Source organism: Furipterus horrens, unplaced genomic scaffold, assembly GCF_987537825.1.
Source record: "Furipterus horrens unplaced genomic scaffold, mFurHor1.1.pri manual_scaffold_7, whole genome shotgun sequence".
NCBI classification, from domain to species: Eukaryota; Metazoa; Chordata; class Mammalia; order Chiroptera; family Furipteridae; genus Furipterus; species Furipterus horrens.
Genome location: NW_028327177.1, coordinates 117,034,083 through 117,059,253, shown reverse-complemented (window position 1 = coordinate 117,059,253; position 25,171 = coordinate 117,034,083). Strand labels below are relative to the sequence as shown.

The window sequence follows — 25,171 nt, the reverse complement described above, 5'->3', positions numbered from 1 at the left end:
TGTCTAAGTTGTGTCCACCATGTCTGTCCATTGTAGATACTTTTTTGCCCTTTGTATTTATAAGTAACTTGTGAGGGAATACTTTGAGATTGTGTTAAAATCTTGCTTTCCAACACAGTTTTACCCAGTGGTTTTAGCATCTCTTAATGATTTTTCCCTGAATCAATTATTACTATGGTGGGTGCAAGGTAAATGTTTTAACTGAACAAATTAATCTTAAAAAATTAATTGTCCTAATGAGTTAACTATTTAAGCAGCATACTTTGAGAGAAGTCTCTCTCTACCCCAAACCCATTAGAACTGTTTCCAGAAAGAATTGATATCCTATGCTATTTCTACCTAATCACACTTTAATGACCTCATTTTTGGCCTCCATGATAGGTCCTACATTTTTAAATGCAAAATTCCTTCAGCAGCTTAAATTTGATATAAACATCTTCATGATAGTATATATAATATAGATAGCAAGTACTTGATATACAGACATTTTCCTCTTTGTTGATATAACACACACATATGAACAGCTGTAAAATGTTTATAAACTATTGTCTTTCCCACTGGATTTCCATAAACAGCTCCTGTGCTTTATTTACAACTAACTAAAAATACTTCTCATTTCTTATGACATTGCATTATGCTAATAATTAGGATATAATGAAATATAAACATGTAGATATTCTACTTTTATATTTCATCTAACTTCATTAACCCAAGAGTTTAAAAAGTTGAAGTATAGTATTTTATTGTAATAGTCATAATCATAATGTATGAATTTATTTTAGATTATTCTTTTTGGCACTATCAATCTCTTAACCCCTTTCCTCTCATACTGTCTATTCTTTAAGATTCATGCATTCATTTACTTGCATTTAGATAAATTTTATTGGGGAATAGGACATTTATAATCTTAAATTATGTTTTCTTAAATTACTTATATGCCTCATTAAGGAAGTATTAATGGGGAGTTGATGTAGAATCTGAGGAACAGAGAAATCATATCATGTCTATGTTTTAGAAAATCACTGGACCAATACTTTGGGAATGTTTGTAATACAGTTGAAAATATGGTAAGTGTCTCAAATCAGCATCAAGCCCTCTAGAGTCATCACATAAACCTTGAAAGGCAAACCAGCTTGCTCAAGTCCACATGGAGAAAATGGTCAAGCTGAAACCAGAATCAAGGCCTATAAGCTTCCTTTGAAGTTATGACTTCTCTAAGTATGTTCTGTTGGCATAAAATAAAAATAGATGTATATCCTTGAGTCACCATTAAGGAGTAAATTAAGCATATACTGTAGATATGTGTCCTCAGGGAAGCAGGGTGACTACACTTAACACATTCTGGAATGAGGATCTCAGTTGTTGGGTGAATGCTATTTCTGTGCATCAAAATATCGTTTCCATAAAATATTCAGCTTAAAAGTTCCAAGACTGAACAGTGATTTAGACACTTGCTTAAACTCTTTGATAAGTATTAAGAATGATCCTTAGCCCTGGCTGCTGTGGCTCAGTGGATTGAGCTTCGGCCTGCGAGCCAAGTGTCACTGGTTCGATTCCCAGTCAGGGCACATTACTAGGTTGCACGTCAGGTCCCCAGTTGGGGGTGCAAGTGAGAGGCAACCACACAGTGATGTTTCTCTCCCTCTCTTTCTCCTTTCCCCTCTCTCTAAATATAAAATAAACAAATAAATTATTAAAAATATTTTTTTTAAAAAGAATGATCCTTAATGTTTACTGAATTTCTTATCATTTTGTGTATGTCAAATTTCTCTACCCAAAGAGATTGTTTAGTTCTCTAAACACAAAAGTAAAGTTTGTAATTCCATTCTCTGGAGCACCAAATACAAAGTTTTAGACATAAAGCTGATTTTTGAAGACCCAATTGGTGGATAAAGGAACTTAGGTCTTGAGCTCAAATTTTTACCCCAGGGTAAATTGCTCACAGGTCTTTATTTTACATCAAGTGGACTCTGGGGAATTGAATGACAGTCTGGGCTTAACGAATTTTCGTTGAAGCGTTTGAAGCAGATGTTTGAGGTGCAGGCATGTGCCTCGGACCTGTAGTCAGGTTACCCGGGACACACCTTGACAGTGCATGGCTATGTAGCTCTGGCATGCCACTTAACTTTTGGGACCCCATTTCTTCATTTCCATCAATGAAATGAGCAGAGTAAGGTTTGCCCTGCTGGTCTTTCCCAGGTTTGAGGTGACAAACATGGAGATATTAGTATAGTAACTCACAAAACAGCAATCAATTAAAAGTGAAAATTAAATACATTAAATAAAAAATATGAATTAAAGTACACAAAACAAAGTAATTGATTTATTAATACACAATGCAAAGTATTAATGTTCCTCTACTTCTGAAGATTCTAAGTTTCAAATTAGGGGGAATAATTTTTTACTCTACATAGCGGATTTTCAAGAAGACATTTTCTATTTATCAAACACTTAAAGAGTGCTTTCTATGTGCTAGGAATGGGTAAAGTATTTTACAATAATGAATGCAATCCTGATTACCAGATTCTGAGATACAAGCTATAATCGCCTCATTAAAAAATGGGGAAACTGAGGGACAGAGAAGTGAAGCAACTTGCTCAAGATTAGCTCTTAAGTAGTGGGCCTTGGACTCAAACCTGGGTAGTCTTTCTACATGAATACTTACTCTTACTCCTACACTCTGCTGAGGATGGCTGTGAGGTTGCCTGGCTATGAAAATAAAGATGAGGTTCTCCATCTCGGCTGGACCATTTCATTCAATGTGAATGCCATGTTGTCCTCATTTTGAAACACATTGACTTTCTTAGAGTAAAAAACTAGAAATGGAGTTGGGAGTGGATATTTTCCTTGGGGCCCTTGCAAAGGGACCCAAGTTTAGGAGACAGATGTCTGAGGCTCTGCTTCTTCTGGGAACATATAAAATGTTTTCAAGCTAGCTAGATTTTATCAAGCAGCTGTGTTCCTGAGAGATCTGAATACTTCTTCATGCCACAAATGTTTGTAAGGCCATCCCATGCTTGTATAAAAATACCAGCAAAATCATCCTGAAATGTTTATCTTCAGACAAATAAATTTATTGTGGGAAACAGAAGTTCTACCAGGCCCTATAGGCTTTCTCCTTTAATCGCCATATCTGGACAACTTTAAACAGGGAAGTCTGAGGTATGCACTCTGGGTGTTTACAAAATTCTTCCTGAGTTGGGTCAGCAAGACCATTTTTCTTGAAACAGTGTGGCAACATGTCCTTCTTTATTTTTATAAAAATTTGGTCTGGGAAAAGACATAGTTGGGCTTAAAAAAACAAGTTTATTGCTGTATAGTTAATATATAATATGATCACTCATTTTAAGTGTTTGAAGACATAATTTTTAGAAATTTTATTTTTATTTATTTTTTCTTATGCTGTCACAGTTGTCCCCACTTTCTCTCCCTTTCCCCACTTCCACCCAGCCCCACTCTCTCCCTTCCCATGCCAATCCCATATTGTTCTGTGGGTCCATGGGTTGTGCATAAATGTTCTTTGGTTAATCCATTCACTATCTTTCATCCTGTCCCCCAGCTCCTTTCTGGCAGCTGTCTGTCTGTTTTATGTATCTAAGCTGGTTTATTGTGTTCATTGTAGTCTACATATAAGTGAGATCACATATAAGTGGGCTCATGTGGTATTTTTCTTTCATTGACTGGCTTAATTCACTTAACATAATTTTCTCCAGGTCCATCCATGTTGCAAAATGTAACACTTTTTCTTTTTTACTGCTGTGTAGTATTCCATTGTGTAAATGTACCACAGCTTTCTTATCCACTCACCTACTGACAGGCATTTAGGCTGTTTCCAAATCTTGATTATTGTAACTAGTGCTGCTATGAACATAGAAGTGCATATATTTTTTTGTATTGGTGTTTCAGGACCCTTGGGGTATATTCCCAGAAGTGGAATTGCTGGGTCAAAAGGAAGTTCCATTTAAAATTTATTAAGGGTACTCTATATTATTTTCCACAGTGGATACACCAGACTGCATTCCCAACAATAGTGCATTAGGGATCCCTTTTCTCCATATCCTCACCAATATTTGTTGTTTATTGATTTATTGATGATAGCCATTTTGACGGGTGTAAAGTGATATCTCATTGAGATTTTAATTTGCATTTCTCTGATGATTAGTGATGTTGAGCATTTTTAAATATGTCTACAAGCCCTCTGTGTATCCTCTTTGGAGAAGTGTCTATTCAGGTCTTTTGCCCATTTCTTAATTGGATTGTTTGTCTTTATGGCATTGATAATTTTAATTATTATGTTTCTTTTTCTTTCTAGGTACATATCTAGAATGGAGACTTCGAAGACATTTTGGAGAATCATTTTCCTTGCAGCTAGTTTTGGCTTCATCAAGTCGCAGAGAATTGGTAATGCATCGGGTTCCTAAACTAAAAATGATCACCTTGCAAGGAACCTAGTGTTAGTGACAATCTTAAAGGAGCTTCACAATTAACAAAAGGGAAATGGTTCTTTAAAAAGAACTTAGAATCTGGAAACTTATAATGAACAATGGGCCCTTGTTTTTTTCCCAAAGCTTAACCTAAAATGACAAAAAGATATATTAAAAAATATTATACTTCCAAATGTATTATCGGGCTCTCAAATGCTTTTGTAAACATGGGCCTAGTTTATTGATTCTTCATTTTACTCTGTCTACTTTGGCAGGGGTAATTGTCATCACAAGATGAATAACTTCACCAAACACTAGTGACACCTCTGAAATATTTTGCAGTCATTTTAACAGATTGTTGGGACTTTTCAGGATGAAAGTCTCATCAAGAGAAGAATACTTGAGTAGCCTGGAGCTCCACTGAGACTATTAAAATTTAAATATTCATATATAATTACACAGGCTGTTATTTGTTGGAAAAAAGACATGAAGCTCTCCAAATTTTCCCTTTGGCTCTGACTTGTGAACAGAAATTTGTGACAGTCAGTCTTTCCTGCTTCAAATACCTTCTCAAATGACAAAAAGCTAGTGGAGGGGTTAAGAAAGTAACACTGCATGAAAATGTGATACATCTCTCAAGCTGCACATGATGGAAGCAATACTTATTTGCCTGAAAAATATTCTGCAGCTGTGAGGTTTCAGCTGATTGGGAAGATGAGAAAGACACCTCATGTCTGTGTTTGATCTCTTCTGAAAAATATGTTAATGGGACAAACCAGTTAGCCAACCCTGGAGCACTCACTGAATTCCTCCTCCTAACAGGGTTGCATTTTGGAGGGCCAAAGGGCAGTGAAGCTTAAAGGGCTTTAAGCTCATGCATTATCTACCTTTTCAATAATTATAATTCCACTTGGCTTCATGACCAATATTAGGAAAATTCCAAGGGGTGGTGGTATTCAGGATGCTAGAAGTGACAAATGAATTTAGTGTCTATGAAGTATAGCAACCTTCCCAGCCCTTCTCTATCTCAGTTCTCATGTGGTCTTTGTCTTTCTGCACTGTGGACTGGTTTCCAATACTGGCTCTTTGAATGGATTTATATGAGTTACTTCACCTTTCTAGTCTTATTTTCCTTCTCTGTGAGATAGATGGATTGGATTCATTATTCTGTACTTCTACTGTTCAATACAGTGGCTGCTAGACACATGCAACTATTTAAATTAAGTTAAAATTCAATAGTAAAATTAAAAATTTAGTTTCTCAGTTGTACTAGCTACATTTCAAGTGCTCAGTAGGTGCATGTACCTAGTGGCTACAGTATTGCATTGCAGTTTCATGGAATTATTTCTAGCTCTAGTTTTCTGATTCCCTTAGTTCATTTCATTAATGTTCAATATGTCTTCTACTTTCTATTATTGGGTGACTACTCTATGCTAGACACTCAAGTGGTAGACAAACAAAAAAATATGATGTCTGTTTTCATGGAGCTCACAGTCTAGCTGGCGAGATTGCCATTAATTGAATGAGCTCACCAATGAATGTTATATTGCAAACCAAGATAAAAGAATATGATTCCATGGGACCTTACTAGAAGAAAAAGAGAGAAAGAAAGAAAGAAAAGATGAAAGGAAGAAGAAAAAGTCGCCAGGGGCAAGTGGGAGCATGGGAAATTTGAGAATCTGTACTAAGGAACCTGGAACAGAGAACAGAGTGGAGAGGTTTGAGAAATTAAGCTACAGAGATAATGTACAGTGAGCTCAAGCCAGTATTTTAACCCCCCCTGGCACAAAACAAAATGCAAGGTATCTTTAACCAGTCTGAGATTGTTACCCCTTGGTTTTTCAGCCATTTCAAACTAAAACCATCTTTAACTGGTTTCTGCTTCTGTTTCTCCTGTTATCACTAATTTGTGTGTTTTTCTCTCATCATCACAGATGATGAAATTGTGAGGTGTTGGGGGGAGGGGTAAAAGTCTTGGTAGTTACTGAGAAGTAAACAGATCATAGTCACCTTTTTATCTACAGAAGTACTGTTCTTGATCCTCATTTTACTTCTTGTCACAGGAAAGTGAATTTTGAGTTGGAATAGACCAGGTCATCTGGTCAATCTTTTATTCTAGAGGAATACAATCTGAGAAAGAGAAAGATTAGCTATTTGCTCAAGTCCTGCAGCCACCTGGCCTGTATCTGATCCCTTCCACGCTGGACACCAGGTGGGCCCAGCTGGAGTACCACTTGGTTTGATCACTGTTGAAGTTGTGGTCCCCAGGAATAGAGCTGGGGGTGGGAGAAACAGTTGCACAAAGTAGCCTCGAGTGCAGGGAGCTGAAGGACAAATGTGAGCCATTATGGTGGTGCCATCAATCAAACTAAAAGGGGCTGGTAGTAGCCAGGGAATGCTAGAGGTCAGAGCTGGAAAACTAATGTCTTAGGTCAAGTTCTCTAGAAACTACCTTGAACAGGGATTTGGCGAATGTGCTATTTGGAGGGAATACTGTTTAGGACAAATCTGTAAGGAAGCAAGAAAAGTTGGAGTAGGCTAGTGGGGAGAGACATGAAGCAAGTACATAGCCTCAGGTAAAACTGAGCCTTGGCCTGAGTCATGGGAGATGCTGGGGCATAAATAGCACCATGAATTGTTTCGACTAAGATAAGGGTACCAGGGGTTTGTATCCCTGGGTGTTCAAACATTGACCACCCAGGGTGATGGAGTTGATGTATCTTCCCAGTTGTTTCCATATAAGGCTGTTCCCTTCAGGCAGGGGCAGGTTTCTGACAAAGTCCCAGACAGGAGCAGTTAATGATTACACCTGAAGTATCTGGGGCATAAGTATGTTAGGTGGAGGTTTAGGTGGAGTATCAACGGCATTTTCTACTGGTGGAAAGTTGGTTTCTTTTTCTTTTTAAAATATCTATTATCATCCCTGGCTGGTGTAGCTCAGTGGATTGAGCACCAGCCTGTGAACCAAAAGGTTGCTGGTTCAATTCTCAGTCAGGGTACATTCCTGGGTTGCAGCCCTGTCCCTGGTTGGGAGTGTGTGAGGGGCAACCAGTTGATGTATCTCTCACACATTGATCTTTCTCTCCTTCTCTTTCTCCTGCCCTTCCCCTCTCTCTAAAAGTAAATAAATAAAATCTTTAAAAGTATTTATTATCATAGTTGAGATAAAATATTATATTAGTTTCAGATGTACAATATAATGATCAGACATTTATATAATTTATGAAGTGACCACTCTGATACATCTAGTACCCATCTGACACCATACCTAGTTATTGAAATATTGTTAACTATATTTTCCATGCTGTGATTTACTGTTTTTATAACTGGCAACTTGTACATTTTAATCTTTTCCTTCTTTTCACTCATTCCCCAATTCCCCTCCCATCTGGCAACCATCAATTTGTTTTTTGTATCTATGAGTTTATTTCTGTTTTGTTTGTTGTTTATTTTTTAAAGATTCCATATATAAGTGAAATTATATGGTATTTGCTTTTCTTTGTCTGACATTTCCCTTAGAATAATATCCTCTAGCTGCATTGATGTTGTTGCAAATTGTAAGATTTCATTCTTTTTATGTCTGAGTAATATTCCATAAAATACATGTGCCACATCTTTTTTATTCATTTGTCTACCAATAGATATGTTACACCCATATCTTGGCTATTTTAAATAATGCTGCAATGAACATAGTTGTGCATGTCTTTTTGAATTAATATTTTGAATTTCTCCAGATAAATACCCAGAAGTGGAATTGCTGGGTCATATTGTAGTTCTGTTTTTAATTTTTTGAGGAACCTCCATGCTGAGATTGCACCAATTTATAATCCCTCCAACAGTGCATGAGAATTCCCTTTTATCCACATCTCACCAACACTTGTTGCTTGTTGATTTATGGACAATAGCGATTCTGATAGGTGTGAAGGGATATGACATTGTGGCTTTAATTTGCCTTTCCCAGTTAATTAATGACACTGAACAGTTTTTCATATGTTTATTGCCCATCTCTCTCTCCTCTTTGGAGAAATGTCTATTCGGATCCTCTACCCATTTTTTAATCAGATTTTTTTTCTCTCTCTCTGTGTGTGAAGATGTATGCATTCCTTATACATGAGATATTTTTGGATGTTAATTCCTTATTGGATGTATCATTTGGTGAATATCTGCTCCCATTCAGTAGGTTGTCTTTTTGTTGATAGTTTTCTTTGCTGTGCAAAAACTATTTAGTTTAATGTCCCATTTGTTTACTTGTTTTGTCTCCCCAATTTTTAAAATTAAGTTTAAGGGATGAATGGAGGGCCATGGTCAGGGTTCTGATTGAAGAGTCAAATGTCTGTTACAGTGGAACAGAGGGTGGCAGGTGGCAAGGGTAGGTGGTGGCCACGAGGAAGCAAAGATGATCATGTGCTTAGACCACATGCATGTTAGCTATTGTCAAAGAGCTGTGCAGGCACACCCACAGGTTGTAAACACACTGATTTGGGAGAGATGTATTTACATCCAGGAGCTGTCAATCTTGTAATGTTTTATCTTAAATTGATTCTCTTCTCCAGTCTGCAGCCAGGCCTCTGTGGGAGATGTCGTGTTTCTAGTGGACACCAGCAACAACACCCAAGATGCCCGCGCTCTGCGAAACTTCCTGTACTCCATGGTGAATGGCTTCAATGTCAGCAGAGCGACCATCCGCGTGGGGCTGGCCCAGTACGGTGATGTGCCTCATTCCGAGTTCCTACTTTCCACGTACCACCACAAAAGGGATGTGTTGGGACACGTTCGGCAGTTTCAATGGAAACCTGGGGGCCCTGGGGGCAACAAGATGGGCCTGGCACTGCAGTTCCTTCTAGATCACCACTTCCAGGAAAGAGCTGGGAGCCGTGCAAGCCAGGGAGTGCCTCAGGTCGCCGTGGTAGTCAGCAGCCGCCCAACTGGGGACTCGGTGCAGGAACCTGCTGAGGCATTTAGGAGGGCGGGCATCCTGCTTTATGCCATTGGCGTCAGAAATGCAGCCTGGGCAGAGCTCAGGGAGATTGCGAGCAGTCCTGTGGAGAAGTTTACCTCTTATGTCCCGAAGTACTCTGGTCTGGGCAGCCTCACCCGGAAGCTGCAGGAGGAACTTTGTGATACTTTGGCAAAGGCAGCTCAACCCGTTGACCATGTCTCTCCAGGTACAAAGGCTTTTCCCTTTTTATTTTTGATCTAGAAGTCACAGAACTCAAAGCTTTATCTCTTATTCATCCCGTCCACTGTCCTTATTTTTCATATGTGCGCAGGTTTGATTTTGATATTAAAATTTCACTAAACCATCTGTACTCTATACTCTTTTCTAATCATTGACCCAAACTTATCAACTCTTTTTTTTTTTTTTTAAATCCTGTGGGTTTTATCATAGTTCTATATAAGCATGTAGGATAAGTTCATTTTTGATGAAAGAAATATTTGTCCCTATGGTATTATTATTCCTAGAATAATTTATCCATATTGCCTGGATGGGGGGCCCAGAAGGGAGGAGGCATAGCTCCCCCAGGAGGCTGGCTTATTTCACTACCAGGGAGCTGGCTTATTTTACTGCTAGTGTGTTGCTGTGATATGCTGGTTAAGAGGATGAATTTAGGGACAATAAAAGATCTGGGCTCAAATCCCAATTCTCTACTTTCTGACTGTGTGATCTCAGACATGTTCCTTTATCTCCCTGGATCTGTAAATTTTCTTTCTTGAATGATAATACCTGCCCCAGAGAGTTGTTGAAAGCATTAAATAAAATTATGCAAGTAAAGAGCTTATCACAGTGCTTAGCCCATCAGAGATGCCCATAAGTATTATGGTCATTACCTGTGATGAAATATGATACTTGTCATCAGTTTTGTACCTCTGTTGGTGGTGATGGGGCATAAACTGGTGAAAGAAAATTTTTTTTTACTCCTCACCTGAGGATATGCGTATTGATTTTAGAGAGAGGGGAAGGGAGGGAGAGAGAGAGGGAGAGAAACATCAATGTGAGAGAGAAACATTGATCAGTTACCTCTTGCATGCACCCCAAACCAGGGACCAAACCTGACACCAAGGCATGTTCCCTGACCTGGAGTCGAACCTATGATCTTTTGGTTTATGGGAGGATGCTCCAACCAACTGAGCCACATTGGCCAGGGCTGAAAACTCTTTATACATTAATTACTAAACTTTATAAGAAAGCATAGAACTTCAAAAAGAGAAAGAGAAGATTGTTTGTGGGTTCCATCAAAATCCAGAAGATGATAGAGCCTTTATTACTTATTCTTTATTTTGGTATTTCTACATAGGTTAGGTAAACTGGAAGAAATGCTAAAACTTTTGAACCATTTGATGCCATGGCTGTGTCATGGTAATATTGCATTTGTACAGCTGAACTATATATCTTACTTTTGTATAGTACTTCCAGGTGTACAAAGAGGTTTTATATATATAGTAATAGCTAGTTTGCTTGATTCTATAGAGTTTACAAAACTTATTTGCATTGCCCATATGACTGACAGATGGATACATAATGCTTTCTTTTTAGTTAAATACAGAGGACAATTAGTATTTGTTTTACACAGATGCATAAGGCAGTTAGTATTACATACATTTTTCATGTAAGGAAACTGAGGCCAAAGGAAACATAACTGGACGGCAGAGCTAAGACTTGATCCCAAGTCTTTCAGAGAGGATCCATTTTAATAGAAAGGTGTCTTAGATTTGTTCCACAGGAGCAGAGCCTGAGGTGAGGACTTGGACACACATTATTTGTTTTGGAAGAGCTTCCAAAGGAGGTTGATAAGGATGTAGGGGATGTAGGACAGAGAAGTAGAGGAAAAAAAGGAAGGGTGTGATCTTAGGCAAAAGTTCCACAGAGGGTAGTTTTGGCTTGACCCTACTAGAGAACTCAGGATTGTCCTGACCCAAGGTAAGGAGCCAGGCTTTCATATATTGTAGGCAAAGCAGCTCAGGTACCCAAAGAGGAGTCCTCTGAAGAGCAATGTATAGAAATAGTAAAAACAAATCCAGAAGGACCTAGGCAGAACAGTGATATGGTCTGCTACAGTAGATCATCTTATTTTATCCTCAAAACAATCCTATGAAATTGTGAGAGCTGGTATAAAGATTTCAGTGCTGCAGAGAGAGAATTGAGTCCCATAGAGATGAGTAATAAATAGGTCACAGGGCAACTAAGTGCGAGAGCTATAACGAGATGTATCATAAAACCTGTGATACTTTCCAGCTTTCTGACCTGTTGGTGCCAGCACACTCCTAGAGGTAAAGTATATTTCCACTGGAGAGAGTATAGCTCCTTTCTTAGCATGCTAGCTACATTTACAGAAGTGTTTTTCTCTTAATGAGGGTTAAGGAGTTGTCCAAGTGGATTTCAAGGTTGGAGGTATCAGCAGGGCATGACAGAAATCTCAGAAGATGATGGAGTGGAAGGAAGGAAGGGCACAAGGGATGCTGTTACTTTTCTGAGCGCAGCATCATTTGGGCTGTCTGAGGACCACTAAGTATAGGTTGCCTGGTACTGCTGTGCCTTCCTGTATACCATTTGGCTCCATTGGTTCTAAGCATTTTGAGTGAAGATTCACAGACTCTATTCCTTTTGTTGTCTCTGTTGCAGCTTGCAGAGAAGCAGTCCTGGCAGATATTGTCTTTCTAGTAGACAGCTCAACCAGCATTGGACCCCAGAACTTCCAGAAAGTGAAGAACTTTATTCACTCTGTCGTCTTGGGGCTTGACATTGGCAGGGACCAGGTCCGAGTGGGACTCGCTCAGTATAATGACGACATCTACCGAGCCTTTCAGTTGAACCAGTACCCTCAGAAGAGTGTTCTCTTGGAGCATATCCAGAATCTGCCCTACCGTACTGGAGGCACAAACACAGGGGCTGCCCTGGAGTTTATCAGGACCAACTACTTGACCGAGGCTGCTGGCAGCCGGGCCAAGGACGGGGTTCCTCAGATAGTTATCCTCGTGACTGATGGGGAGTCAAATGATGAAGTCCAGGAGGCGGCCAATAGGTTGAAAGAAGATGGTGTTGTTGTGTATGTGGTAGGCATCAACGTGCAGGATGTCCAAGAGTTGCAAAAAATAGCCAGTGAGCCATTAGAGAAGTTTCTCTTTAACACTGAAAACTTCAACATCCTGCAGGATATTTCAGGAGGCATTCTTCAGACACTGTGCTCAGCAGTGGAGGGTGAAATAAAAGGTAAGGAGCTGTATCAAACCCAGCATTCCAACCAGGATGCCTAATTGCAATATGAGCCAGGGTACACTGAGTGCGGTGGAAGGTAGGAGAAGGAGCTGTTTGCCATCCCTGGGGAGTACCTGGGGAGACTTCTTAGATGAAGGAACATCTGAGCTGGTGATTAAAGGATGAATGAAGTTCTCATGGATAGAAAAGAACATCCCACCTTGTTGGTAAGAGGAAATAGCATGGGTTTTGAAGTCCAGAAGACATGTTTTTGTTTTTTTTTTAAAAATCCTGCCTTTGCTACTTTCTATTTTTCTGAGCATGGACAAGCAGTTAAACTTCAGTTCAGTTTTCTCATCTGCACCCTGAAGATAATAATACTTGCCTAGCAGGATGGTTTATGAGAATTAAGTCAGATAAAGTATGTGGAAATCTCTAGCACCAAGTAACTGCTCAGTATATGTTACCTTCCCTTGTGTCCTCCTTTGGTGGAAGAATAATAATTGAAAGGTACATCAGTCTCATGAAGCCAACAACACAGGCAGTGGGGTATAAGAGGGAGAGAGCCTTGTGACAGTCTCATGTGGAGGAGGCGGAAGTACAGTATGTGTAATGTTACGTAAATGGAGCAGTTCTCCCTCTTATGCCCACCACACAAAACTACTCTTGTATTCAACTTCCATGAGATCTTGATTTGATTTACTTTCTTCTATGTGTCTTTTCCTCCCTCTTTCTTTCTTCAGATCCAGAATTCCCTCAGGCCTATGCAGATGTGGTCTTTCTTGCCGACACTTCACAGAACACATCACAAACCAATTTCCAGTGGATGAAGAATTTTATCTCCAAAGTAGTTGGCATGCTAGATGTTGGCAGGAACAAGTACCAGATTGGGCTGGCTCAGTATGGTGGTCAAAGTCACACTGAATTTTTGCTCAATGCCTACCAGAGCCAGGATGCGATGATTGCTCACATCCGTGAATACTTTGTGCTCCGGGGTGGCTCCAGGAGGACAGGCAAAGCTCTGCGATACCTTCATCAGACCTTCTTTCAGGAGGCAGCGGGAAGCCGGTTTCTCCAAGGCGTTCCCCAATATGCAGTGGTCATTACTTCAGGAAAATCTGAGGATGAAGTTTGGGATGCTTCACAGATGTTGAGGAAGAAAGGCGTGAAAGTCATGTCTGTCGGTGTACAGGACTTTGACAGAAGAGAACTGGAGGGGATGGGGACCCCACCCTTTATATATGAGATGCAAGGACAAGATGGAGTCAGACAGGTGATACAAAATGTGAGTGCGGTGATCCAAGGGATGGGGCAGTCCGACTTCAGGACAGAGGCTGAGAAGGAGATGACAGTAGGTAAGGTTTGGTCTCTAGGCATGTGAGCCACTGAGAAGTGTTAGCATATCAGGAAAGTCTGGAAAAAGAGCAAAGAAGGGGCACATTCTGGATTCCTCAGTACTGGGACACTGGCACTGGTGGATGGGGAAGAGGGAGGGGCATGGAAGTGCTTCAGGCACAAACCTTGTATTAATTAGCTATAGTCACAATGCTGCTGCGTAACAAGTCATCCAAAAAGGCAGTGATAAAAAAGAATTATTCATTTTCACAGATATGCTGGGGGTCAGCTGATCCTCTTTGGATTCAACTAAATGGCTCTGCTAATCTTGCCTGGGCTTATTCACAGATTTTGGATTTGGCTGAGGATTGGCTGATCTCTATTTGGCTATGTTCCATAGCTTTCTCTTATCATCCTCCTGGGATCATTAGGCTAGTCTAGGTATATTCTTCCCATGACAATTGTAGAGGTTAAGGAGAGAAAACCCAATTACATAAGCACTTTTCAGATCTTTGCTTCTTCATTTGCTAATATTCCATTGACCAAAGCAATTCATATGGCCATGTCATCATCAATGGAGCAAGAAAGTATATTTCTACCATGAAAGTGAGGTATAGGGAGTATTTCTGAACAATAATACATGTTACCATATGTCTTTTCCAGAAAGAGCATTTAGGCTTCTCCCCAGAGATTAAATGAAGTCCTTCCTTTGGTTGGCATTCAAAATGCTCAAAGGAGATGCTGTTAGCATTTTGGGTGAAACAATTTGCAGTGCAGGATTGTCCTTTGCATTGCTAGAGGTTTAACAGGCCTCATCTCTGCCAGTAGAATTCCTGAATCTTATGACAATCCAAAACACCCCTATATATTTCCAAATGTTCCCTGGGAATGAGTACCACTGTTGGTTGAGAACCACTGAGCATTATCTCCTTCTAAGTTCTTTCATACATTCTAACCACTAGCCAAGCTGAACTACCCATCATTTGCTGTATATGTATTATAACTTCCCACCTCAGTCTCTGCCCTGAATAAACTATACCATCATCCTGGAATGCCCACAGTCAAAACCTCATCCTTCAGTTCTTTTCACCTTCCTGGTGGAGCACCCCCACATCTCAAAGCTCTGTGCGGCTTCTGATTGATTCTCAAAACTAGAAGCAATTAAGCCTTACTTTTTCTGAACTATCAGAGCCCTGCCCAGACCTCTCAACTTTTAGAGCTTGAGGGTCATTGTAATTTTATAGATGGGAAAGGCAAACGTATGTGAGACAGAAGAGGAAATCCAAGTAGTGATAATAAGGAACTAAGAAACACCTTATGGACACTATATTAAGTAGAAATAGAACAAAGGGAGGGCATAGTGAAGAACCTGGGAGGAATTGTGTTGGTCCCTCAATGATGGTGTGATTTAAAAAAAAATATGTTTTATTGATTATGCTGTTACAGTTGTCCCAATTTCTTTTCCCTCTGCTCCCCTCCACCGATGACCCCCTGCTTCAGTTATGCCCCACCCTTAGTCCATGCCCATTGGTTGTGCATATAGTTCTTCTCAACATCTTCCTGTATTCTTAATTCCTGTACCATCTCTCTCCCTTTCCTACTTCCCCCTCCCTGCTGACCTCACCCCATAATGTTCCCCATACCTATAGTTCTTTTCCCATTCTCATTGCCTACTTAATTTGCCTTTGTTTTGATTCCCTAGCTTCTGTTGTTGGTTGTTGTGATACAGTTTTCATTTTAATGTTCATAGTTTTGATCCTCTTTCTCCTAAACAAGTCCCTTTAACATCTCATATAACAGTAGTTTGGATCTGATGAACTCCTTCAGTTTTACTTTGTCCTGGAAGCACTTTCTCTGCCCTTCTATTCTGAATGACATCTTCTCTGGATAGAGTAATTGTGGCTGTAAGTTTTTGCTTTTCATTCCTTTGAATATTTCTTGCCAGTCCCTTCTTGCCTGCAGAGTCTCCTTTGAGAGTCTCCTTTGAGTCTAATTGGGACCCCTTTGTACATAATTCTTTCCTTCTCTCTTGCTGCTTTTAAGATTTTCTCTTTATCTCTAATTTTTGACGTTTTGATTATAATGTGTCTTGGTGTGGTTCTCCCTGGGTCCAGTTTTTTTGGAACTCTCTGTGCTTCCTGGACCTGTAAGTCTATTTCCTTCCCCAAGTTAGGGGAGTTCTGCTTCATTATTTTTTCATATAATTTTTCCATTTCTAGTTCTTCTTCTTCACCTTCTAACAACCCTATAATTCGAATGTTTGTTCGCTTATAGCTGTCCCAGAGGTTTCTGAGCGTCTCCTCATATTCCTCACTTTTTGTTTCCTCTTTCTGCACTGGTTGACTGTTCCTTCCCTATGTTCCGATTTGTTGATTTGATCCCTGGTTTTCCTTTCCTCACCACTTGTCTCATATGTGGTTTTGTTCCTTTCAGCAGGACTAGCCTTCATTCCTTCCCTGTCTTATTCAACATCTTTTGTTAAATCTGTAAGCTGCCCTATGACTATAGCTCTGAACTGAGCCTGAGAAAGATTATCTATTTGTTCATCAGTTAATTCACGTATTTGCTTTTTGGTCAGCTGCATAATTGGTATTTCAATCATGATTCCTGCCATCCTGACCATTTTTGTTTATCTTTCTTTCTTGGGCAGGTCTGTCACACCTTCTATGCTATTGGGGGCAGAGCCCTGTGCATGCGTCACTACTGGGCGACCCTTCTCACCACGCTGTGGCACTTTGTGTGGGAACGGGGTTCCAAGATGGATTCCTGCTGTTTGCTCTCTGCTGAGACACTGGGAGCTTCCTCCTCCATTCCCACGCCCTCTGGGCCTCAGAGTCCGAGGCAATGGGGGTCTGCTTCCCTGGCATTGGAATCATGAGTTGACGGATCTGGACTGCAGCCGGTGGTGTTCCCCTGGCGCTTCTCACCTCCCCTTAAATACGGGTGTCTGTGCCTACCTCAGTCCCACTGCCCATCACTGCAGCTGCCTCGGGCAGCACAGCTTGATCTCTCTACCCCGGCTTCACCCCTCCTACCCATCCCGATGAGCCCCACTTGTTTATAACTTCATACATTGGACTTCCATGTAGCTTTATTTTATGGAACTTCTTGTTATTTCTGGTTTTGCAGCCGTTGTATTCCTTCTTAGTTGTGGAGGGAGACAGAGAGTGTCAGTCTAAGCCTCCATCTTGGCCAGAAGTTCAATGGGTGTGATTTTAATAGATAGGGAAAAGGGAGGGAGTGTACTCTTGTTACAGGGAAGAGCATAAGTAAGGGTGTGGTAGTGGGAATAGGCTGGATGAATATGGAGGTAGGTTAAAAAAAAAAAAGAGCCAACTAGGATGGGGGGGGGATTTAGGAGTAGTTGGGAATGAACTTTGATTAGGTAGTATGAACCCTGATTATGGGGTTCCAAATGCACTGGGAAGTGACAGCAGGCTTTTAAGCAAGAAAAATGACATGATCAAAATTGTCTTTAAGGAAACCTTCAGTGTGCAGGCTGGATTCCACATGACACTTCTGACACAGAAAGACTTTAAAGCTGAGCTGTCATCGTTCTGTGTAGGGAGGATGCTTAGGTCTAGCCAATGGTGGCTCTGATAGGGAGGAAAGGGGATTAATTGTGATGACAACTTGAAAGGAGAATAATAGCACTTGTATGAGCAGATGAAGGGAGGAAGAAGTAACAGATACTTGGGGTTTCTAGAAAAGGTGTTTTAGACTTGGCAAAATCAGGGCAAAATCCTTTTTAAAAAATCTAGGATTGATTTTTTGTTCTTTATAAAAAAAGGACCAAGGGGGACATTTTAAGATATCAAAAAACCAAAAATAAGTCAAAAGATTATTCTATTGCTCCTATAGTCTCTTCTCCAAACTTTGTTTAACAATATTTAGTTGTCTACACACTGATACACACTGATTTCAGCCTCCTGTGAATGTGGTTTTGGCTCTCTGCTAGGGAGATTTGTATTTTTTCCTACGTCAAAGCAGGTTTGGACCTTTTCTGGTATACAGACAGAATGGGTTTATTTTTCTCACCACAGTGGGGACTGCTTTAAATTTTGAGAGAGGTGTTTAGACTCCTCTTAGAAGGGAGTTTAATGCAGTCATAACTCCAATACCCCATTTAAGGCAGGATAAAGGGAAGATTATTTCATAGCAAAATAAAACAACCAGTAAGCCCAATATTTGGACAAAGATTTTTCTATAGGAACTTGCAATATTTCATGTTGTCTCTGTTGAAATAACATGGAACTTAAAGAAAAAGGCACGCAAGTTAAAAGTCACAACTTACTATTTCCATCTTTTATCAGGGCAGAAGAAAAGCTATTAAATCTGGGTTTCGGCCTATAAAAGAGAATTTGATCCCGAGTTTCTTAAAACTAGAAAAATAAAGAAAAAACTAGCCAAGCAAGACTCAGATACTTCTAATGGACTTCAATGAGTTGAAAAATGATTGTAGAGCACTTTCTTGTGGGTATGAAACAGAACCCACAGGCTTCCCAGGTTGAAACAGAATCCAGGGGCTGTTCAGTTGTGAGGGGCTCGATTGCCTGCTGCCAGAAAGCATAACTTCCAACACTAGAGTTTGGTGGAAAGGAAAGGATTTGTTTATTTAAAGGTTATACGGATTTAGATTAATGGTGGATTTCTGCTGTTAAGTCTCACTTCTTTTAAAACACCCCAAAACACATAGTTCTGCCTCTGCCTGCCCAACCAGGCTGGTTTCAGAACAGGAAAGTCAGAGGTACCGTTTCCCTCTAGGAAAATAGAAGTCTGTGGCTTTGTAGTTCCCAGACACAGTTCAGCTTTACCAGCAGCTTCCATGCATTCAGGTCTGGTTGGGGAGGTTTTGCCTGTGTCGTGGTATTTTTCAGCTCTAAATCCAGAGCCAGGTGGCACCTTCATACACACCTGACCTCATGACCAGCTGGTGGGGTGCTTCTGCTCTCTTTCAAACCACATGGCTCTCTCCTGCTTAATGGCTGCCACCTTATTTTTAAATCCCTGACTAAAGCCTAGTGGGTGTGGTGACCAGTTGTGGCCACTTGTAGAATTTTGCACAGGCCCCATCAGCTTTTCATCACCATTCTATGGTCAAAGCCCCTCCCATCTCCTTGGAGCACAGAATGGCCATAGCTATTTACATATTAAGAAACTAGGTATCTCTTAGGAAAATGGCTGTGCCCCACTGAGTCCCATTCCCCAAAATTTTGGGTTTCTTTCACCCTGTAACAGATATACATAAATTTACATATTTTGCAGGTGATGTGCATACACTTTCATGTGAAAAATTTGGGGATAGGTATGAACCTTGTGATGATCTTTGACCATCATGCTAAATGATGGTCATAAAGGCTTCCACTAAGTTCTAAAATGTATTAATATAACTTAGTATAACAATATTATAATTTGTAATACTAAATATTACAGTATATAAAAATAAAAATATATATAATTATTATGCTATATAAAAATATAGTATAACTTTTCTATACAAAATGAATGCTGTCTTATTATTCTGTTCTCATGCTAAAATAGAGCCCTTCCTCTTGTTTTTGTTTGTTTGCAGCCTGTCCAAATGCTATCCCTGCTGACCTAGTATTCCTCATTGAGGAATTTAGCAGGGTTAGGCAACTGAATTTCCAACTAGTTGTCAGTTTCCTAAAGACCACCATCAGCTCTCTAAGGATTCATCCTGATGTTGTGAGAATCGGCTTGGTTTTTTACAGTGAGGAACCGCAACTTGAGTTTTCACTGGATACATTTCAGACTGCAGCCAAAATCTTGGAGCATTTGGACAAATTAACCTACCAGGGAAAAAGAGGAAGGACCAAAACTGGTGCTGCTTTGGATTTCCTAAGGACTGAGGTCTTTATTCAGCAGAAGGGTAGCCGAGCCAACCAAGGTGTGCGGCAGATAGCCGTGGTCATCACAGAAGGCTTCTCTCAAGACAGTGTGTCCAGATCAGCTTCTCTCCTCCGCAGGACAGGAGTGACCATCTATGCAGTGGGCACCCGCCTTGCCTCAGAGAATGCGGAGCTGGAGAAGATAGCATCATATCCTCCTTGGAAGCATGTCATCCCTCTGGAATCTTTTTTGCAACTCTCCATTGTGGGAAGCCAGATTAAGAACCAGCTCTGCCCTGAGATTGTGGGAAAAAGACTTTCCATTCCTGAGGATGGCAGTGCTCTACAAGAAGGTAGGAGGACCTTTCCCAAATTTGATCATCATCATCTTCTTCTTTTTTTTTTAAACTTTACTCTGCTTTCTCCCATACATCCATTAACTTCCTCTGCCTCATCCAAAAAAGATTTTGGAGTCAATTTATTAATAAACTGAAACACATAACTTATAAAATTAAAATTATTTTGTTTTGATTCTAAGCAGTGCAGAAGAATGTGAGGTAATTAGTAAACATTACTCCCTCTTTCTATATTACCCCTCATCCATTTTAACAACTAGATGAATATATATGTATATTTACATATTATAATTAGATGAAAATATATGTATATTTATAGTAGAAGCCCTCAGGATCTGAATATGGCTTGACCAAGTCTTAAGTCATATAAAGTAGGAAATCATTTCTAAAAAGATACAAACATTCTTGAAATTTAAACATTTTAACTTAAAAAATAAGTGAACATCATTTTTTCAGTCTTTCATGTAGGGCCAATCCTTCTTTGAATATGAACCCTGCTGATTGGAATTTTGTGTATTTTCTTCATCAATCACCCAATAGTGTATTTTCTATAGTTTCTAGTTTTTTTTTTAAATGAGAAGATAACTCAGGCACTTTTGAAACAATCTGAGTACAGAAATCCTTATTAATTTTTCTGATCTCAAAACTTCAATCTTTTATAATGCTCTCTAGTACAACAATTTTTTGATAGCAACTTGCCTTTATTGGCTTTTCTAAGCAGTTAACCTGGTTTTCATAGATGAAACAAACCTCTTTTATTCATACTCATATCTTGCTGATTTGCACAATATTTGATTTGCTGTGTAATTATAATAACAAAACTGCCATAAACAGGCTGAGGACAAATACACGTTGCTCTTGGTAGGAATATTCGTCCACTGAGCAAAGCAGAACTAAGTAGTGTTCAACTGGGGAGCCTCCTGGGGAGGGCACTCAATGTATTGTGGGAGTATTGCAGAGGAAAAGGAGGATGTCAATTATCTGGGGAGCCACTTAGGAGGAGGTTGGTTAGGAAACCTCCTACTGTATATGCAGTTATAAAAAATACACACCAGAAAAAAAATACAGCAGTAAAGTATGTGCACCTTAGTGTCAAACTGCCTGAATTTTAAGTCCAAAATTTGCCACTTACTGGCTGTTACAATGATCTTTGTGTCTGTCTGTCTGCTTGCCTATTTTTGTCCACCCATGCTAGTATTTATTAGATTCAAATCAGAATTATAGAAAAAAGACAACTTGAAATGTAGGTAATTAACTTAAAAATCCAAGGTTGTGATTATATCTTCAGGGGAAAGTGACTAAATCTTTACTTTTTTTGAAAAATCACTAAATAATCATGTAATTTCTTTTTATTGCCTCTGCTGATGTCCAAAAACTTAAAATAAACAAATTCCCATCTTTTTCTTTGGTCCCTTTCTCTGTCCTGGGGATGAGAAATATAATAGTTAAATATGAATTTTATTTCCTTGTGCACCCCTTGCCTCTGTTCTGTAGGAGAGAAGGCTCTTTTTCTCTCCTTCTAACCCACACACAGTATAAAAACTTGAGAGTTGATTTTTTCCCCAGACTGCATAGCAGCTAAAAAGAAACCTGAAATCAGGAAAATTAGTCCGAAGTATAGAGGAGTAGGGGTTGGGGATAGCTTAGAGGTAAGTAGTCTGTCTTGGATGATCGTAATGTTCATAATATCTACTATTTATTTTAATCTGCTATGTTGTCAGCCACTCAGCTACATGCTTTGTGTATGTAACAGATGTGGATGTTTAGCAGCAGCCAGACTGTAAGAAATACTTTTATCCCTGCTCCCCATCATCCCCAAATCTTCATCTGCAGAGTTTTGCAAGAATGTGTAGTGCCAGGCAGTATACAGGTCTCTTGGCTCCTCCAGACAGTGTAAAGGCCCTGGGCTACAGTGGCCCTCTTCTCAGACTTGGTCTAGCTATCTACCTGTCACCAATGGGTGCTGGATTCCAGGTCCGAGTTTCTACCTTCTTTTTTCACAATTGTCCCTTCATTCTCCAAGCATTTGGCGAACACCATGGTGGCAGATTACTCTTCTCTATTCCCTCCTAAGCCTCACTCTTACAGTGCCTGCTCCTCTAGGGTAGGGGTGCCCAGCTAAATTTGAAATTCATTCAGATAAACACAAAATACTTTTTTTTATTACATTATGTCTCACATATTGGCTGGAACCAGGTCCTCGTAAATGAAGGCAATTCCCTTCTCAGACCAGTCCCTTTTGACCAGGAACCATTAAAAGGCTCTTGGTTCTTCCCTGGGTCAAAAGAATCCAGACATTAATAACCCAAGGCTAGGTTGCCCTTCCTGAAAGGTGTGAAATGAAAGTTGTGTCTTATTCTTTAGGAGGAATCTGCTAGGTGACAAAAATAAAACACTGGCTGATTTTAACCATGAATTTTTAATACTCAGCTCTTCTGTTTCCATAATCTTATTTAATCCTCACAATAAACTCACTGAGAAGGTGTTAAGATTCTTGTTTGACAGATTGGGAAATTGAGATGCAAAGGGGCAAACCTGCTAGTAAGTAGTGGAGACAGGGTCTAAAACAGGAAGTTTTAAATTCATTTAAATTAAAATTAAATTAAATTTCAGAAAGCACCCATATGTTTAAAAAGTGTGACTTGCTTGGGAAGCAGGACCATTGGATACTGAGATAATTCACACCTTCAGATATAATCTGATAGTTTACTTTTAGCTGTTCTCAACTTCCCCATTTGAGAAATGTCAAATAATGCTTCATGTCTCAAGTGGGGTTCACCAGAAACAGACTCTGACACAAGGTTCTAGTTGCAAGTGGTGTATCTGGGAGGCGGCTCCAGGGCACACTGGTGGGGAGTGGAGATGAGAGAGAGGAAGGGGAGGCAGCCAATCCAGGCTGAGTTACTGAGCAGGTTATTGCTGTAGGCAGCTGGGGCTCCATTTTATTGGGATCACACACCATCTCACCTCCCTTCTAATGAGTTGCTGCTTCTTCTCATTGCCTAGGCTGTGCATACGTCGAGAAGGCAGATATTTACTTCCTTATTGATGGGTCTGGCAGCATCAAACAAGACGATTTTCTTGAAATGAAGGTGTTCATGAATGAAGTGATAAAGATGTTCCAAATTGGGCCCAACAGAGTACGATTTGGAGTTGTGCAATACTCAGATGGAATTAATAGTCAGTTTATTCTCAGCCAGTATCCCAATGTGACAAGACTGAAGGTAGCCATCGATGGCATCCAGCAGAGTGGAGGTGGCACCATGACAGGTCAGGCCTTGAGATACATGGCTCAGATCTTTGGAAACACTGCTCGGAGCAACGTGCCTTGGTATCTCATAGTCATCACCGACGGTCAATCTGCGGACCCTGTGGCTCAGGCTGCGGAGATGTTGAGGGAAAACAGAGTTATCATTTATGCTATTGGGGTCAGAGATGCTAAAACTGCTGAGCTTAAGGAGATAGCTGAAGACAAGATATTTTTTGTGCAGGAGTTTGATTCATTGAAGGTCATCCAACAAGAAGTGGTAACAGACATCTGCTCCTCAGAGAGTAAGAATTTTTCTTCAATCTCTTACTCTCTCCCTCTCTCTCTCTCCCTCTCCTCTCCCTCCCTCCCTTCCTCCCTCCCTCCCTCTCTCCAAATATATATGTCTAATCTATGTGAATAGGCTTCATTTTTGAAAAGTGGATTCCCTAGTACAAAAATGAGTGTTGGACACAGAGTGACCATGATCTAGAACGAACCAAACTGGTCACATTTTATATCTTTATTATACAGCTGTGTCTATTTTGAGACTGGTTTATGCTGGGTCATAGAAAATTTATTTCATTGACTTCTCCTTCCAACCCCTTCAAAAAATATTTTCATGTTGTACATACGCCACCTCAGGCAGTCTCTGAAGACTTATAATTAATTTCAGGCTCTGAGTGAATGTTCTGTTTTTCTTTTCTTCCCCCACCCCCACCAGCCTGTAAGAGGAAGAAAGCTGACATTATCTTTCTGATAGATGGTTCAGAATCCATCTCCTCAAAAGACTTTGAAAAGATGAAGGAGTTCATGAAGAGGATGGTGAATCGATCTAATATTGGTGCTGATGAAATTCGGATTGGTCTCTTGCAGTTCAGCTCAAACTCCCAGGAAGAATTCAGACTCAACCAATCCTTCTTCAAGGAGGAAATTCTCAAAGCCATCTCCAAAGTTCAGCAGATGAATGAAGGCACCCGCACAGGGAAAGCCCTGAATTTCACTCTGCCTTTTTTTGACAGTTCAAAAGGAGGGAGACCCAGTGTTCATCAGTATTTGATTGTGATCACCGATGGGGTGGCCCAGGACAATGTAGCTATACCAGCCAAGGCCCTCAGGGAGAGAAACATAATTATTTTTGCCATTGGGGTTGGAGATGCCAAAGAGTCTCAGCTCTTGCAGATTACTAATGACCCTCACAAAGTGTACTATCAAGACAGTTTTGAATCCCTGCAGAATCTGGAGAAGGAAATTCTTTCTAAGCTCTGCATTCCTCAAGGTCAGTGACAGAAGGTTTGTTATTTGATCCACAAGCCCATCATAAGTGTCTGGAATTCTGTTAGCTCTCCTAAGAAAACTGATCCTTGTAGCTGGGAGAGGGAGGGAAGATCACCCTGTGGGGAGGACAACTGGACTGAACTCCTACTCCTGTTATTACTTGCTTTCCCCTGGGGATTCTTTAAATCTTTCCCTGGCTATCATGGCTCTGGTCTCCAGAGGCCTGAACTTTCTCAGAACTCTGTCTCTATAAAGTCCTCAGAAGTCTTCCCATTATTCCTGGTAGACAGATGAAACCAGACTGGAATGTGTAAACAGCTTACTGAAGATTGGGTCATATCAAAAGAGAAATAGAAACAGAGAATAGTAATATCAATTAGACAGTGGTTCATGTGAAATAGAACACACACTTTTCGATGGGACTCTGTGCAGGGGACTCTCTACTTTGTTACTAATCTGCTTCCATATGGCTGAGGTCATCCTCAATT

General features: G+C 40.1%; 1 protein-coding gene across 1 annotated transcript in view; it reads left to right on the top strand.

Annotated features, from left to right (window-relative positions):
* The first annotated feature begins 4,325 nt into the window (after positions 1–4,325).
* The window catches only part of LOC150005126 (collagen alpha-4(VI) chain-like), a 116,704-nt gene continuing 95,858 nt past the window's right edge, over positions 4,326–25,171 (top strand). Inside the window, exons 1-7 of the mRNA XM_090283009.1 lie at positions 4,326–4,401; positions 8,978–9,589; positions 12,046–12,633; positions 13,368–13,973; positions 19,526–20,155; positions 23,165–23,710; positions 24,130–24,684. Coding sequence (XP_090139135.1) covers positions 4,326–4,401; positions 8,978–9,589; positions 12,046–12,633; positions 13,368–13,973; positions 19,526–20,155; positions 23,165–23,710; positions 24,130–24,684 — 3,613 coding nt within the window. The remainder of the gene's footprint in view (positions 4,402–8,977; positions 9,590–12,045; positions 12,634–13,367; positions 13,974–19,525; positions 20,156–23,164; positions 23,711–24,129; positions 24,685–25,171) is intronic.